This window comes from Neophocaena asiaeorientalis, unplaced genomic scaffold, assembly GCF_003031525.2.
Source record: "Neophocaena asiaeorientalis asiaeorientalis breed wild unplaced genomic scaffold, Neophocaena_asiaeorientalis_V1.1 scaffold607, whole genome shotgun sequence".
Classification (NCBI taxonomy): domain Eukaryota; kingdom Metazoa; phylum Chordata; class Mammalia; order Artiodactyla; family Phocoenidae; genus Neophocaena; species Neophocaena asiaeorientalis.
In genome coordinates this window covers 1,430,002-1,446,601 of record NW_020173405.1, presented here as the reverse complement: position 1 = coordinate 1,446,601, position 16,600 = coordinate 1,430,002, and the positions used below count along the sequence as shown (strand labels likewise).

General features: G+C 54.1%; 3 protein-coding genes and 1 non-coding gene across 4 annotated transcripts in view; 2 read left to right on the top strand and 2 right to left on the bottom strand.

The window, feature by feature from the left end:
• Positions 1–1,160, bottom strand: DNAJC30 (DnaJ heat shock protein family (Hsp40) member C30). The gene has a single exon (XM_024747172.1). It carries the CDS (start codon positions 1,137–1,139, stop codon positions 459–461), a length of 681 nt encoding a protein of 226 aa, XP_024602940.1. The 5' UTR covers positions 1,140–1,160; the 3' UTR covers positions 1–458.
• Positions 1,161–1,262: 102 nt separating this feature from the next.
• Positions 1,263–12,519, top strand: BUD23 (BUD23 rRNA methyltransferase and ribosome maturation factor). The gene is made up of 12 exons (XM_024747214.1): positions 1,263–1,395; positions 1,499–1,536; positions 2,888–2,983; positions 3,079–3,161; positions 3,257–3,353; positions 5,314–5,410; positions 6,638–6,688; positions 7,426–7,511; positions 7,744–7,789; positions 7,956–8,014; positions 12,032–12,118; positions 12,188–12,519. Exons 1-12 carry the CDS (start codon positions 1,348–1,350, stop codon positions 12,243–12,245), a joined length of 846 nt encoding a protein of 281 aa, XP_024602982.1. The 5' UTR covers positions 1,263–1,347; the 3' UTR covers positions 12,246–12,519.
• LOC112401150 (small Cajal body-specific RNA 20) lies at positions 11,497–11,628 on the top strand. Its single transcript, XR_003003534.1, has one exon.
• Positions 12,520–13,346: 827 nt separating the features above from the next.
• STX1A (syntaxin 1A) overlaps positions 13,347–16,600 on the bottom strand; it is a 16,444-nt gene continuing 13,190 nt past the window's right edge. The window contains exons 9-10 of the mRNA XM_024747202.1: positions 14,999–15,109; positions 13,347–14,685 (exon numbers count right to left, since the gene is read on the bottom strand). Coding sequence (XP_024602970.1) covers positions 14,608–14,685; positions 14,999–15,109 — 189 coding nt within the window. The 3' untranslated portion in view covers positions 13,347–14,607. The remainder of the gene's footprint in view (positions 14,686–14,998; positions 15,110–16,600) is intronic.

The window sequence follows — 16,600 nt, the reverse complement described above, 5'->3', positions numbered from 1 at the left end:
ACCCCAGAATTTTTCTTTTGGCAGTCACAATTGGTCACATTGCACGTTTCAAGGTTACAGAGGAGCCCCACGCTACACACGTGGGGCAGGAGCAGACGAGTCTTGCTCGGAGCTTTACAGGAAAGCCACAGCAAGTGTTCCAGAAATTGACAACATCTGGAAGCAGGCACCCCAGGGCCTCCAGGAAACCCCTCACTCTCGGGCTTTCGGGACTCCTCATTGGGAGCCATTTTCTTGGGCATCAAAAAGCCTCCTTTTCTGGACCAGAGGGGTAGGGATATGCAGGTCAATGGCTAAGCTGGCCGGGTGGGGAAGGGAAAGGGGAAAGCAGTTCCTTCGGACCCCAGTAGAGGTAGACAACAGCAGACAATGGAAGCAACGGGTTCAAGAAGACAGGCCGTTTTCTTGGGGGTTGGGGGGGCGGTGGCGCGGCTGCTCCCCTTCCCTCCGCTCTCCAATTAAAAACGAAAACCCATGATGATGAAAACTGTGAACAGAACCACGAATAAAGCCGTGTCTCGGGTCTCGTCCCAGCGTAAGCCTTTCTTGGCCCGGTCCTCCCGCTGCTTGCGAAGGGCCTCCCGCCGGGCCCTCATGCGCCGCTCGCGCTCCAGCTGCTCGCCGTAGTGCGCCTGGTAGAAGGCGTCAAAGTCGAACATGGTGCGGTTGGCTCCCGACGAGGCCTGACCGCGGCCCTGGGTCCGAGAGGCAGGCGGCTGGGTGCGTGGCGAGTCGGGGTCGGCGGCGGGCGTCTTGGAGGGCCGGACCCCGGGGCCGCGCAGGTCCTCGTCGCTGAGCAGGCCGCGGTCATACTTGCGACGTAGGGTGGTACTGCCCAGCACCACGTAGGCCTGGGAGATGCGCGTGAACCGCTCGGCAGCCTCGGCGCTCCCGGCGTTGCGGTCCGGGTGGTAAAGGAAGCTCTGCCGGTAGTAAGCCGCCTTGATCTGCGCCTGCGTGGCCGTGGAGGGGACGCCGAGCAGCTCATAGAGCGCCGTGCGCGAGTACGGGCCGTCGCTCCAAGAATAAGTTCTCGCTTCTAGGCCCAAGCCCAATCCCAAGTTTTGTGGAACCCCCCGGGCCCGCCACAACCTCCACAGTAATAGCCGTGACCATCTCACATCGCGCTGGGCGGCCATCTTGAATGAGTCAGGCGGGCGGTGCAAGATGAACTGGCCAATGGGAGGCGTGCGTTTTTCGCATCCAGTCGGCCCTTGTAGCCAATCGAGTAAAAGAGAAGGCGGGGAGATGGGTGGAGCATGCTATTACGAGGCGGGCGCCAGGCCGAGGACATAAAAGCCGGACACCGGAAGCAAATCGCGCGAGTGCTGTTGCTGAGGCGTGGGGATGGCGGCACGTGGGCAGAGACCCGAGCGCAGCGGGCCTCCGGAGCTGGTGAGGCCTGTGTTCCGCGGACACCCCTCTCTCCTCTTCTGGGGCCTCCGCGTCTTAATTTCTTCCTCGACTCCCCACCCTTTTTTTTTTCTCGTTCCTGCAGTTTTACGACAAGAATGAAGCCCGGAAATACGTGCGCAAGTAAGTGGAGCCTGGATGTTGCGAGGCGTCGGGGGTCGGGAACCGGCAAGTTGCCCTGGTTGCGGAGGTTGCTTGGAAAGCACGCAGAATTTGGGGGTGGGGGAAGGAAGAGACCTGAGTTGATCCCACTTTTGACACTGGAAGAGTCAATTTTAAACTTAAGAATGGGTCTCAGTAACCTTAGCATCAGAATGGGGGGGATCACGCCTACTTTCTCTCGTACGACAGCTTATTTTAAGCATGTGATAAAAAAGGTAGGACGCAGTGGAGATGTGTAAGGGATCAGTGCTGTTGGGGGGAAGGAAATAATATTCATGGAATGCTTACTGTACGCCGCAGGTTACATTATCTCAGTAAATCCTTAGGACAGCTGTTGGTAGAGTATCTGAATTTCGTAGAGGAGAGTTTTTTGTATAATTATGAAGTTAGTTAACAGATGACGGCTAGAGCAAGGACTTCCAAACCTTTTTTTCCGATACAGTATTCTGTAAGAAAGTTCTGCAGATATCTCTTTTCTCTTTTTTGTTCAAATTGGAGTATCAGACAGAGTCAGCAAAAACCCTTTGGTCAGTTGTCATTATGTAGCAAATAGAAACTTTTTTCTAGTTGCAGAGCCCTGTGTTAGGCATTTTGAAAACTGGTACGTGTGATTCTCCCTGGATCTTGGGAAAGCCAGATACACTCTAGACCTCTTCTGTTCAGTATGGTAACCAGTAGTCGTCAGCCATCTATTGAAACATATTTAATCTGATACACTTCATGTGAAGAAAACGTAGAATGCTTTATTGTTTTTTATGTTATGTATTGAAATGATGTTTTGAGTATACTGGATTAAATAAAGTGTAATATTGAATATGTTGGGTTAACTATTACTACAGTTAACTTTACATATTTAATTTCTTTTTAAACGTAGCTTCTAGAATGTCCCAAGTGGCTTGCGTTATGTTTCTCATGGACAGCACTGCTATAATTCTTACTGTGTCGTCTTCACCCTTCTATATGGGAGTAGTTACAGTGGATAATTCTTCTAGAAGACATATATTTAAGTAATACAATGTCAAAGCCTGGCAGAGTTGAAAATACCCAATGGTTGGTCATTAGATAAATGATATGTTAATTTCACATTAGCTCTGCAGCTACTACAGTTTTAATTTGTGTCAGAACAAAATAACACGTTGTATTACATGGACTTCTGGGGTCACTTTTAAATAGTTGTAGTCCAGTTTGTTGACCGGGAAAGGGTACCTCAGGATGATTGTTTCTTTCTCTCTTTCTTTGGCTTTTCTTGGTCTGGGTGAGGTTTTAGCCCAGAGCTCCTTTACCACTTGCTTGTGTTTCTGCCTTTTTATAGCTCACGGATGATTGATGTCCAAACCAAGATGGCTGGGCGAGCGTTGGAGCTCCTCTGTCTGCCTGAGGGTCAACCTTGTTATCTGTTGGATATTGGGTGAGATCCTGGGGCTCACTTCAGATAGTCCAGGTAGGTGGTGGGGTGTCTTTGCTACTCACAGTGTTGAGTCCCCATTTGATTGTGTCTTCCAGCTGTGGTTCTGGGCTGAGTGGAGATTACCTCTCAGATGAGGGGCACTACTGGGTGGGCATTGACATCAGCCCTGCCATGCTGGGTAAGTATGTCCTATTTAGCACTGGAGTGGACTCCCCTGCATGAGTATGGAACAGTGATGCAGATTGATTCCTCACCTACTCTTCTCCAATGTAGATGTGGCCTTGGACCGAGACACGGAGGGAGACCTGCTTCTGGGGGACATGGGTCAGGGCATCCCCTTCAAACCGGGCTCCTTTGATGGCTGTATCAGGTGAGAGTCTTCAGGTCCTGCTTTTAGTCCTGCAGGCCAGTGCTTCCCAAACCTGGCTGTGCAGCAGAATCACACAGAATGCTTAAAAATACACATCCCCCAGGATTTTCAGATGTATAAGGCCAGAGCAAGGCCCCCAAATATGTATTTTTTTGTATTTCAAAACTACTCCTGTGATTATCTTGCACTGCCAGGTTCAGGCACCATGGTATAAGTTTCTCTGCTTTGTGTGTGGGGCTGTGTGTGGAGGGGTGGTCTTCTGAGCCTCTAGGAGCCATTTTGTGGGTCCCAGCAGCCATCTTGTTGACTTCTTTTCAAAGGACTTTGTAGTGGAGAGTGACCCCAATTGCTCCAATCTCTTCGGTGGCTTAGGAGTCGTTTCTGTGGCGTCAGGTTCAAGTTTTGAATGTGTACGTAGTACTTTGATAACAGATCTTAGAACACTGAAATTACAGTTAGAAACGTCAAGTTGTTCTTTGTCTTCTGTGGTAAGTTCTGTTTAGTATTTGGTTTAGTGTTTTGTTGGTGGGGTGGAGGTAGGGGCTAGGGTAGGAAGTCATAGTTTTATCATTACCTGGGGGAAGACCTCCTGTGATAATAGATTGAGCTGTAGCGATACACAGTAGGAATCTGGGTGAGGAGTACAAATCTGGATTTGAAGGGTTTTTTTAGGGTATGGGATTAGTTTACATGTGGGAACAAAGCAGGAGGGGAGAAAAAACATTTCAAAGATAGCAATTGCTTTTTAGTAATGATCAGGTGAGATGTTCTAAGCTGCAGAAAACCAAAGGCCAGCAATTTGGTCTTGTATGTTTCAGGAGTAAATAGTCATTTTTAGTTTGTTTTTAAGAGGAGGGGTGGTATGGCAGGCTTTTTCTTTTCAGCATTTGTTACCTGCAAGAAATTGTCCAAGGTGCTATGCTGTTTGTGGAAATAAAGGTCCCTGTTTTTAAGACTCCATGGTTTTTTAGGTGCTATAAGATGTGGACCAAGTTACTAAACGTGAGCCCCAGTGTGGGGTGTGTACTAGGGACTCATGGGACCCACCAGAGTTATGAAGAGAAGTAAGAGCACAGGAAAGCAGGAGGGGCCGGGGCTGGGCCCTGAGGTTGGGAGGAATTTGGATAGTCAAGGAGAGGGTTTCAGAGTGAAGGAACAGTGTGAGCAAAAGCACATAAGTGGGTGGGGAAAGGAGTCTAATAGGTGTAGGGAGGAATGAGAAATTCTACGGAAGATGAGATTGTGTGGGGTCGGTTCCTAGAGGCTTTTAACTCCATCCCGAGAAGTTTGGGTTTTACTCGGTAGTTGATGGGGAGCTGGGGAGTGACGAGATCGGGTCTGTGTTGTAGGAGGATTATTTAAAAGAAGAGAGAAGACGCGAGAGGAGAGATAAGTTAGGTTGTCGAAGCAATGGAGGCGGTAATGAGTGCTGACCAAGGAGAGTAGTGGAGGATCGTAAAAGCTGGAAGAGGCGGTCGGACACACCAGCAGGGTTTGGGGTTCTGTAGATGTATGTGCACAGCAGTGAGGAGGGGAGTGTCGGAAAGGAGGACATAGTAGCTGCTTGAGGCTTTAAATCTGGGGATGGTGGAGACAGTTAGCAGGTACAGTTGAAGGAAGTGATTTAGGAGGAGAGCGAATGGCTTTGTGTAAGTCCAAAGCATATTTCCCTTGATTGGAGGAAGGGAATGAAGGGGTAGGTGGCAGGGAGAGCCTTGACCTGCTAAGTAATGCTAAACTTGAGATGTGTGCAGAAGCAAGGTTAAGGAAATGTTTCCTTGGACTGGCCACGAGAAGTTCACATTCACCTTCGTAGACCCTATTTGGTCCAACGTTGTAGAATAGTGACCTGGAGTGGACCTGCACGTGCCAACAAAGGGTCGTGGGCAGGAGGGTTTCGCCTGGAGATCGAACCTTGCGTATCGCTCCCTTTCCTGACTAGGTCCCTTCCTCTTTTCAGCATTTCTGCGGTGCAGTGGCTCTGTAATGCTAACAAGAAGTCCGACATTCCTGCCAAGCGCCTGTACTGCTTCTTTTCTGCTCTTTACTCTGTTCTGGTGAGTATGAGATCTCCTTCGCACCTGGGCTGGCTGCCTGTCCCTCCCTTGCCCTGCAGATAGCATGATGAAGTGGAGGTGCCCCGTGGGAATGCCATTTAGATGGGACCACACGGGATGGCAGGACCTCATTGTTGGCTACTTCGGTCCAAGTCTTCAGCCCCCAAAAAAGGAAAGCTCAGGGGGCTGACGCTCTAGTGAAATGCGAAGACATTGATGTCAGAATCTGAGACTGATCACAACTCCTGTGTCCAGTCTGCTGAATACCAGTCAGAAGTTGGCTTGGGGGCCTGGACGCCACAGAGGGAGGATAGGGACAGCATTTCGAGGCCACACAGAGGACACCTTCTAGAGTGCTCACATCCTTCAACTCCCACCTTGCCTTCCACCAACTGCCAGTGCTCAGATGGGGAGCAGGGTGGTTATTTACCACTGAGAGAGCCTTTATTAGCTTTTTCTTGTCTTTTATTTATTTGTTCGTTTGTTTATTTATTTATTTGGGCCACACCGCTCGGCTTCAGGCCCCTGCAAAGAAAGCGCTGAGTCCTAAGCACTGGACTGCTGGGGAATTCCCTATCTTGTCTTTAGAAGTGATGGTGTTGATTTCCACTGTTTACTAGGATTAGATGATAGTCTGCGATTCTAAGTCCTAAAAGTGAGTTCTTTCACATTTTTTTTTTTTGGATCCAGGTGTTTCTTGGTCCCCTTAGTCCCCCTCACCCTGGCTTTCTTAGAGTGGGTTGTTCTGGCAGATAGCTGCGTCTTGTGCGTTATATGGTTTCTCTTCCTCTCAGGTCCTGGGGTTAACCCTGAAGTTCTGACGGCCTTTGTGTTTGGTTTTCTCTCTGCTGAAATGCTCTTCCCTCAGACATTTAAATAGCCCAGCCGTCTACTACATTCCGGTCTCTGCTCCAGCGTCCCTCAGAGAGAGGCCTTCCTTGAGCCAGAAGTAAACTTGATAGTTGCTGTCATGCACCATCCCTTGTCCTAAGTTATTTTTCTTTTTGGCACTTAATCACTACTGTAAATTAGCTACCTCACCCACTAAAATGTGAGCTGCAGAAGTTCGGAGGCTGTCTCTTTTGTCCATGGCTGTTTCCCAGCCCTGAGAACAGTATACCTTGCACATAATGGGAACTCAATAAGCATCTCGTGAATAAGGAAAGGAGGAGCGTCTGGGTTCTGACCCCATGGGATATTTGAAAGATAGCCATGTTTCTGTTGCAGGTCCATGGAGCTCGGGCTGTCCTGCAGCTGTACCCTGAGAACTCAGAGCAGGTGAACCCCTTGGCTAGTGGAGGTACAGGGAAGGGGGAGGGACCCAGAATAGGTCAACATCGTCCTGCTCCTCACCCACCTGCCCTCCTGCTGTTGGGAGGTGACGGAACAAGCAACCTTAGGCTGCTTGGTGGGAAGGGAGGGGCTGAGCTCCTGGGAGTGGTCCCCGTGGCCCCTGCTGGCACATTTTATGACCTAGTGTCCTAAGGAAGAGGGAGGGGTACCTGGGGGGAGGGGCGGGGTGGGGGGGTCTGTCTTCTCTTGACAGATAAATCATCTGATATTACTGATTTCCATAACCGGGGGTGGGGAGAGGACATCAACAGTTGTCTGTTCTATGGAGTGTGATGCATGAGCAGTGAGGGGTGGGAGGTACCGACTCTGACGGACAAGTGGCGAGCTGTCCCTGACTAATAACATGAATGAGTCTGCCTCGCAGTTGGTGGCCATTCATCTCCTGAGATTTGAGTCGGGAGGTGGGTCCCTGGGCTAGAAAGTGAGAATCAGGGGGACTTGGTTGGTCTGTAATCCCCCGAGGGAGGTATCTGCCGTGGCTGCTTCTAGGCTGCACCTTCTCTGCATGGCTTTCGGGGACTCAGAATTGGGAATAGTCTGATAAAGACCCTCACTTCTCCCAGACAAGGTCCATTCTGGGACCAGAGCGGGGCCAGGGGAGGGGGCGGGAAGCTGCTGCTCCCCCAGCCGCCCTGCCTGACTGCACGCTCTTCTCTCCCCAGTTGGAGCTGATCACGACCCAGGCCACCAGGGCCGGCTTCACTGGTGGTGTGTTGGTGGACTATCCCAACAGCGCCAGAGCCAAGAAGTGAGTGCCGGGAGCCAGGGTGCTGCCCGTGCTGCGGGAGAGAGGGTGGCGGTGTGGCCCTCACAGGCCGCTGATGCGAGCACCAGAGCAGTGCTGAGTTGGGTCACTGGGGCCCCGGGCAGGCAAGAGGCCTGGCTGTGTCTGTATCTGTTTGTGGCAGAGAGGGGGAGGACTTGTCTTGCTCTGTGAGCCTTTCTGAGCCCAGCCCTCACTCTGCACTTTCTTGTTTCAGGTTCTACCTCTGTTTGTTTTCTGGACCTTCGACCTTTATACCAATGGTGAGGGACTTTGAGTTTGTAGGCCCATCTCTTCTGGCTTCCCTTCTTCTGGGGCCGGGCCGTCTACCTGTTAGAAGGGCTCAGGCCTGGGTGCCAGGCCTTCTGGGGTGGGGCAGGTGGGTTGAGAGATCTCCAGGGTGATCTGAGAGCACTTTGGTTCCTGCAGGCCCAGAACGAAGATGATGAGGAAGAGGAGGCCAGGGAGTCCACGTTCACGGTTGAGAGGTAAGGCTGTCCGTCAGCCCTGCCTAAGGCGCAGGCAGTTCCTGCCACCAGGTTCATTAGACACAGCAGCACGACTCCTCCGTTTCCCTCTGCTTTCACCAAGTCTGTCAGGGTCCGGTGTGGCAGAGACACCAAGGCGGAAATAGGACCTGGGAACCCTTCAGACCTGTGCCTGCACCTGCCTCCGGCTGAGCTAGTGGAGCCCCTCCGGATGTCTGTGGGCAGCCTTCCTCTCTGCCTGCCCTCTTGCCATACCCAGCAGGCTGTCCCCTCCTCCCAAGGCTGCCTCCTCCACCTACATCCCGGACCCCATCCCCACTTGGCCCCTGTGGCTCTCGTTCCTCTCCCGCATCCTCATGTTTACCCTCCTGAGTCATCCCCATCAGCACACAAACATCCTGCGCGATTTCTCCTGTCTTCAGAAAGGGTCCTGCCTTAACCCCGTAACAGCTCCTGGCGGCCACCCTGTTCGTCGGCTTCCCTTTATGACCGAACTCCTCACACTGTCTCCTCTGCCATTCTCACTCCTCTCCTCTGGCTCATGCTTGTCTCATCACAAATTGCTCTCTTTTTTTTTCAGTACGCGGGCCTCTCACGGTTGTGGCCTCTCCCGTTGCGGAGCACAGGCTCCGGATGTGCAGGCTCAGTGGCCATGGCTCACGGGCCCAGCCGCTCCGCGGCATGTGAGATCTTCCCGGACCAGGGCACGAACCCGTGTCCCCTGCATCGGCAGGTGGACTCCCAACCACTGCGCCACCAGGGAAGCCCCACAGATGGCTCTCTTGATCAAGGCCACCACCAGGCTGTCTCGCCAAACCCATGGTCACTTCCCAGTCTTTTTTCCTTCTCCATCTTCATTGTAACTTGCCTGCTCATTAGGAGCTGATGCAGCCGATCGCTCCCCTAACGCTTTCCTCACTTGGCCTCCCACCCACGGTCCCGGTTTTCTGTTAACCTCACTGGCTGTTCCTTCTCGGTCCACTCTGGGGCCCACCCTGGACCCCTTTTCTCTCTGTGCTGCTGCCTTAGACACCAGCTACAGGTTCAGAACCTCCAGGTTTCTGTGCTTGGTCTCAATCCCACCTCTGCTTTCCAAACCACCTCCCCTCCTAAATATCCATACCTGGACTTCCCACGGGTCTCTGGAACAAAACAGAGCTCTTGGTCTTCATCCCCGAACTTCCTCCCTCCATTCTTTCCATTCTCAGCCCTTCCTGTTTTCCTTACATTTTACATCTAGTCACTCCATCCCTTTTCCCCACTCCTACCTGGTCTCTGTCTTTGCTGCCTAGATTACTGAAAGCTACCTCACTTGTCTCCTTACTTCTGACTTTGCCTCTTTGAATTCATTTGCTGTGCAGCAAGACGGAGACTTCCCTTTTTCTTTTACTTTTTTGAAATGTAAATCATATCTTGCCGTTTCTCTGTTCAGTATCTTCAGTTGAGTTCTTGTTACCTTTATTTTCCCTACCACCTTTCACTGCTCTAAATCATAAGTATTCATTTACTTGGTATTACTTCTGTCCCCAACTAGAGTGAAAACTTGGTGGGGACTTGACTGTATCCCTGAAACCAGAATCGTGTCTTGTTAGCAAAAGGTGTTCAGTATTTGTTGAAGGAACAATTGATTATGAGGTAGTGAAGAAGGAGGTGATTTCTTAGTTCTGATTAGTAGGGGTGAAAGGTTTTCAGACTCTTAAGACGTTTAAGAGGAAAAATGAGCCGAGAATGGATGAGTTAGGAAGGCCCACCTGTGGTGAAAATCATGAGTGCGGTCCTCCTGTCCACCGTGGATTGATGCCCTCTGACCCATTGGCCCTCCGCGGTCATCTCCCTTAGCTTCCTCAGCCCATTTCCCCGTGGGGACTTGGCGGCTCTCCTAGCCGTTTCTGCTCTAAGGTGCCCATTGCTTGCTCTCAGGGAGTGGTCCCGTCTCCTGCTTCCCCTCCCGTCTATCTTAGGCTCCCTCTTGTCCTCAACGCCGGTGTCTACAGACGACGTGTCCTAACTGTAAACTTAGGTAAGTTGTGGGACCTGATCGTCCATTTCTCGTGTTTAAAATTGGGGGGGATGTGCCACCCTCTTGGGCAGTGAGTTGAGTCGAGGGCATGTCTGTACAGGACTCGGCACAGTGCCTGGCGCGGACCTCATTTCCCTACAGGCTCTTCCTCTTGAAGTCCTCGGATTTGAGGAGGGTGGGAGGAGGCCTTTGTCTACTGTAAGGCTGATCGGGCTTCTCCCGGTGCTGTCACTTCTGTCTGATCACATTCAGGCCACTTACTGTAAATAAATAGGTAAATCAAGGAAAAGTATTTTAAACCTTTACCTGACTTATCTCTAATTTCTTCCCCCCGCCCCCCAACAACTTTGCTTGACCTATGTATTCCTTAATCCTCGTCACCCAGCCTCTACCGTACCACTCGTCAGCTGCTCTCTCCAAAGGCTCCGTCCCCTCTGGCATTTGCACTGTGGACTCCGCTTTCCTCTTGGCACCTGTGGTCGGGGTCGCTTACCGTCTTCACTGCTCCCTTTGTCTCCCCGATGACTCTTTCCCATCGTCCCTCCCGCAGCTCACATCTTGCCCCCTGTTCACTGTGCTGCCCCAGAGCTCGTTCTTCCTTAGAGACTCCTGGGGATTAGTCCTGCATCTGTTTAGTCCTGCATCTCCAGCAGCCTGCTTTGCACCTGGCACATTAGACTCCTGCCCCCTCACTGTAGGCCCTCTTAACTTTCTTTCGTGAACTGCTATCTGCACACCCCAGAGTCTAGGACATGTTGTGTTCCTCCTGTGGTAGAAAGCCTCGCTGCTTCCTGGAGGGAGAGCACGCTCCTTGCTGGTTGGTGTTCACACCTCCATGAACTGGACCAGCCAGGTGGGATTCTGAGTTGGTGTTTTTTTTTAATCTGACTTTTACTATTAGGTTAGAACAGATGAGAAGTAGGAGCCGGAAGAGTGTGTCATGCAGTCCGGCTTCCACTGGTCCTCAGGCGAGGAGGACACTTACGAGGATGACTCAATCTTCAGCTGACCCTCAGAGTCTCACTTGGACCCTTCCCCTTCTTACACTCAATGACTCCAGGCAACAGGGCTCTTCTGCTCCCTAACCTTCCTCTTCAGTCCTTTCCCTGTGCCTCATTTTCACGTATTGCTTCTTGTCTGGAATGCTGGCCCGCCTTCTGCATGAAGCAGCTTATCTCTGTGGCCCTCTCCTTTTCCCCATCACTGCCTTAGCAGCTCCTGGCCTCCCTGCTCTTGCTTTGCCTCGTGCGGGTGGTCGCTACCACAGCCCAGCCGTGGACTCTTCAGGGGCAGGGCTGGTTCATAGCCACTGTGGAACATCCACGGGGCGTGCACGCAGGTACTCAGGGAATGGTTACTCAGAGGGCAAGCAGCCTCCGTGGTGTGTTCGACGCTGAAAACAGTTGGATTCCAACTGCCAGATGGGGATGTGGTTTGAGGGCCCAGGCTCCCCTGTTCTCAGGGCCTCTCTCCCATAGAGCTGTGGGAGGTCCCTTTTCTCCTCAGCCAGGACTGGAGGCCAAGATCACCCCTTGAGGATCATTGTCAGGGCTGCCACAAGTGGGGCAGCCTTGTTTTCCTACCTCAGACACCTGTAGTTGCTGGGAGCCCCAACCTGGTCTGTACCAAGCGTGCTGGCCTCACAGCCAGACTAGGGCCTGCTTTCCTTGGATCGGCTCTTGTGAGCCCCAAAAGTAGCTTGGCCCCTGCCTGCCCCACAGGCAGGTATGTATGCCTAACCACGTGGTCAACCGCATGGATGCCTGCGAGCGAGGGGCGTACCCCACGTCTCCTGCCTCCTAAACAACCGCTCTGGCCCCAGCAGATGTCACCAGGAAGGGGTGTCCAGAATGGGGGCTTCTGTTGTGGAAGGGGCATCTGAGGCCACCTGACTCCGGGGAAGCTCACCACACTTACTTGCTGGGATTAACCTGGGTGCCAGCCAGGCCACTCTGTCCTGCTCACAGGACCTGCTCACAGTTGTGTCTCCTGCACAGGGTCCCGTACATGATGGCGAGGCGGGGAGTGGTGAGGAAGAGCCGACAGTGGGTGCTGGAGAAGAAGGAGCGCCGCCGGCGGCAGGGTGGTCCCAGTGGGTTGTCTTGTTTTTCCTGAGATGGTTCTGTTCTTCCCGCCCCTGTTACTTCTTCACACAGGGAGGTCCGACCTGACACTCAGTACACCGGCCGCAAGCGCAAGCCCCGCTTCTGAGCAGGCGGCCGCGTCCAGTGGGACAGCTCGGGAACCACACAGTTGTGAGCTGTGCCATCCAGCCCAGGCACTTGCTTCTGGAGGGTTTTCTGCATATTAAAGTGCCTACTTTATCAGCTGACAAAAATAGTGTTTTAGAAAAGTTCTAAAAAGGTTTAAAGTTCTAAAAAAAAAAAAAAAGTTTAAAGTTCTAAAAGTAATTTCTTCACTAAAAAAAGTTCTGAGAGCATCTTATTTTGTTCTAAAAGCAGTAAACCACTTCTGTGGAACTCCGGCTCTGGCATTTTCCAGCTCTGTGATCCTAAACAGATTTCCGAAGTTCCTCTATTGGTGGGGGCTTGATTCCCAGGTTATCAGTTAGGGTCTAAAGAACTTAATGTATGAAAGCATTCTTTTAACCTGCAAGGAACAAGGTAGATTAATTTAGGGCTGCTTATATGTGACTTAGATGAGACTATATTATGTATAACAACACCAGGCAAAGTTGGGAAGCATGGGCAGGATGAAATGAAAGGTATCCGTGGTACCCATTGGCCTGAGGCCTCTGCCCAGTCTCTGGTTTCCCTTTGGTCTGAAGGCATTATCCAGCCCAGCGGCCTGGGCTGACTTTAACCCCGAGCTGCCGCATCAGCTGACCAGTCCAGCGCTTGGTTGCCTCTGGGGCCTGTCTTCTCTCCAGTCACTAGTGGTCAGAAGGACAGGTTCGGCCCCGGGTGGGGGGACTGTCTAGCAGGGTGATGAGAGGGGATCCAGTGGTGGCTTGTGACTCCGGGAAAAGTGGGAAGAGGGGGTCGATCTGGGCCCACAGTACAGAATAGGCGTCAGGTGTTAAGCAGGAGTGGAGAGATGTTCGGGCGGGGGTGGAGGGGCCAGAGGGTCTGGAAGGTGAAGGCCAAGGGAGGTGGCTGGGATCCTTGGTCTCTGAGCCCCGTGGTGCCACGTAGGATCAGCCCCAGTCCTAAGGCCGTGACACTAAGAAGTCCAGAGCAGAGGCATGGTACAGGTACAAATGTTTATTCTACATAAAAATTTCACAAAATGGGCAGCTGGTTGTGCCAAGACCTTTGGTGAAGGGGTGGAGGAGGGGGAGGGGAGTCGCTGTTCAAGAAGGCAACACGGACAGCGGTCACAGTCACTGGGCAGGAGCAAAGCTGAGGGAAGGCGGGGCTCAGACCTGGCCCCAGCCCCTGCTGCATGTGCTCGCATGCATGCTCCTTGCCTGTCAACGGGCGACAGGGGTTTTGGGTGGGGGCACATCTCAGACTTGAGAAGTCCGGAGACAGTGGGGAGGCGGGAGGTGCCCCTCCCTGGCTGGCTGCTGAATACTGCATCCGAGACACCTGACACCCACGTGGCACGTCAGTGGGGGGCAGCAAGGGCAGGACGAGATTGCGGGCGCCTGAAGGGATGCTGACTTCCCGAGCACAAGAGAGCAGGGACCACTGTCCCAAACATGCAACACACAATGGCTTGAGGACCCGACTAGGGCCTGCCCGGGAGAGTGGCTGGCCCGGGCCGTGGGCTTTACCAGTGCAGAGGCCTGACCGGGGCCCGCTCTGCCTCCCTAGCTCCGAGGGTGGCTGGAGACCAGGCACCAGTCAGCCTCTTCCAGAATATTACCTGGGGTCAGGTTTAGCCCAAAGGGGTTGCTCCTGGGGCTGTAGGAATGTGGGAAGGGAGGCTGAGGCAGCTGAAGACCTGTTGGACTCTGCCCCGAGGCAGGGGAGGAAGCCTGGTCTTGACACGGCCAGAAGCCAGAAGCCTTACCCGGCCACGGCGCCCTGAGCCTCCCTGGCAGTGAATTGGCTGTTAGAGGCTTAGAGCTGGGCTGTCTCTCAGGGCCACCCTTCCCCGAACCTGAAAAGCAGCACCATGTGGCCAGCTGGTCCCCAGCCCTCAGGGGGCTTGGCTTATGGGGACAGCTGGAGAGGACACAGGATGGGGCAGATGGGCTGGTCAGTAGGAGGCAAGGTTGGGGTCCAGAGAGCCTTGATCCCAGGAGAGGGCAGACCCCAGGCTGGAGTGGAATTACTGAAGGCTGGGGGAGGGGAGCATAGCTGACTACCCCAGGCAGCCCTGTCTATAAGGGGAGCGGCCTGGGCCAGGGCCTGAGTCTGTCCCTTGCCGGCCCATCCCCACCAGGCTGGCTGTTTCCCAGCCTGGCTCCCCTCTGCCTCCTCTGTACAGACGCACACTGTCACAAGGATCATGCACACGACGGCTCAGGGCAGGGTGGGAACGGGGGCCCTGTGCAGAGAAAGCGGTATGGGGTGGGGAGGAGAGGGCCCGAGCCAGAAGGTGGCAGCAGCCAGGCGGCCTCCCAGGGTGGGCCATCCAGAGCGCGGTGGCGGTGGGGTGGTCTCTACCCAAAGATGCCTCCGAAGGTGGAGGCGATGACGATGCCCAGGACCACACAGCAGATGATGATCATGATCTTCTTCTGCACAGGGAGGCGAGGAGAGGCCTCAGCGCGGAAGTGGGGCCAGGAGGGAGGCTGAGCCTCTGGGCAGAGCTTTGAGGCTGTGGGGCGGCTGGGGAGGGGCTCTGGTGAGGGATGAGGGTTGGAGAGTCTGGGGGATTGAATGAGGGAGAAAGTGAGGGCCTGGAACATGTCTGGGTGGGGTTTTAACTGGGCACCAGAGGCTCTGGTCAGAGCTGAGGGAGGGTGCAGGCAGAGCACGGAGGGGGTTGTGATGGTCTGGGGGCTCTGCGTGCGTGAGGACGTGGGCTCGGGCGGGGTTGGGGCTACTGACCCGGCGAGCCTTGCTCTGGTACTTGACGGCCTTCTTGGTGTCAGACACAGCCCTCTCCACGTAGTCCACCGAATGTTCCACGTTGTACTCAATCCTGTCAATCATCTCTCCCTGCAGGGCCAGGGGCACCCGAGCTCCAGAGGGCCCCCCTCAGGGTTACGAGGGGGCCCAGGGCAGGATTTCGGGAAAGCAGCCTGAGGTTAGAGAAAAGGGGAGTGTGAGGGGGATGGGGCAGAGCTTCTCCCCCGTGCCCTTTGCCTCTGCCAGGCACCCTGGCACCCTGCGCAGCTCCCTGAAATGCAGCCGTCCTGGGGCGGGAACTGGCCATGCAGCCTCAGCCAAGGGGGCGGGGACCATGCAGAGGACGCTCAGAAGGGCCCTGACCCCGGGGCTGGGCAGAGGACAGCACAGGGCAGAGGAAGGCAGGGGCGGGAGTGGGTGGACTGGAGTCTGGCCAGAGTGACGACGGTGAGCACCCCACTCCATCCTCCCCAGGCACGATGGTTCCGTCCAGCCCTGACAGGCTTTGGTCTTCAACCTTTAAGATGGCCCTGCAGTCTGGTCCCAGGAAGCCCCCAGAGGCCACTCGACCATGACGATGCCCAGGACTCCCAGCAGCAGCGTGCTGAGGGCTGGCCGCTCTCTCCAAGCCCACTGCTCCCACTGGCGTCCACAGCACCATGGTCTCTCGCCCCAGTGGAGGCAGCAGCCTCCTCAAGGCCTCCCTGCTTCCTAACTCGGGCCATGCCACTCCCACACTTAAGACCCTCCAGTCTAGAAGAGACTCCAGCAGCCCAGCACCGCCTGACAAGACTCCACCGCTGTCATCTCCAGCTCTCCCCGTGCTCTAGCCGCCCGGATCTCCTTTCTGCTCCTCACATAAGTCAGGCTTTTGCTGGTCTCAGGACTGTGGTGCTGCTGGTCCCTCTGCCTGGGCCAACTGCTTCACTCTTCCCCTGGGAAGTCTTCAGAGCTCAAATGCCGCCTCCTCAGAGAGGCCTTCTCTGACCACCCCGTCCAAAGTGGCCACTGCGGTGACTGTGTCACTCCAAGTGGGGCCCTTGGACTAGTAGCGTCGGCATCACCCTTGAGCTTGTGAGACATGCAAATTTATGAACCCCCACCCCACCTACCAATGTCTGGGAACGGGGACCAGAATAGGGGAACGTATAACAAGCCCTCCTGGCGGCCCTGGAGCACTTTAAAGTTTGAGAACCGCTGCTCTGTCACGTCACCTCCTAGCGTCTGGCACAACTGGAGAATATGCCATTCATCGTTTACTTATGCTGCCCTTTTGCCCAACAGACATTAGCTCTCAGGGAGCAGGCCCTCAGCTGTCCTGGTCATGGCTATACCTCCGGCTCCTAGAAAAGTGCCCATCCACAGTGCCCACATGACACACAGCTGGTGAACAAGACAGGACAAGGCTGGGTGAAGGTGGGTAGGGCCATGCAGGGCCTGGGGTCTTGGAAGGCCAAGCGGAGCCATGCAGAGAGGATCCTTCAGGTGGGCAGGACCCTGAGGGCAGTTTCAACAGCACGTGGTTAGTTACCTGAAGACTTGGTCCCTCCCGGGCAGGGCAGCGTGGCGGGCAGAGAGGGT

Coding starts and splice junctions, on each gene's coding strand:
- DNAJC30 (XM_024747172.1), bottom strand. CDS start 1,139: ATGGCCGCCCAGCGCGATGTGAGATGGTCACGGCTATTACTGTGGAGG.
- BUD23 (XM_024747214.1), top strand. CDS start 1,348: ATGGCGGCACGTGGGCAGAGACCCGAGCGCAGCGGGCCTCCGGAGCTG. Junction 3,354..5,313: donor TCCTTTGATGGCTGTATCAG/GTGAGAGTCTTC, acceptor TCCTCTTTTCAG/CATTTCTGCGGTGCAGTGGC. Junction 7,512..7,743: donor AACAGCGCCAGAGCCAAGAA/GTGAGTGCCGGG, acceptor TTCTTGTTTCAG/GTTCTACCTCTGTTTGTTTT.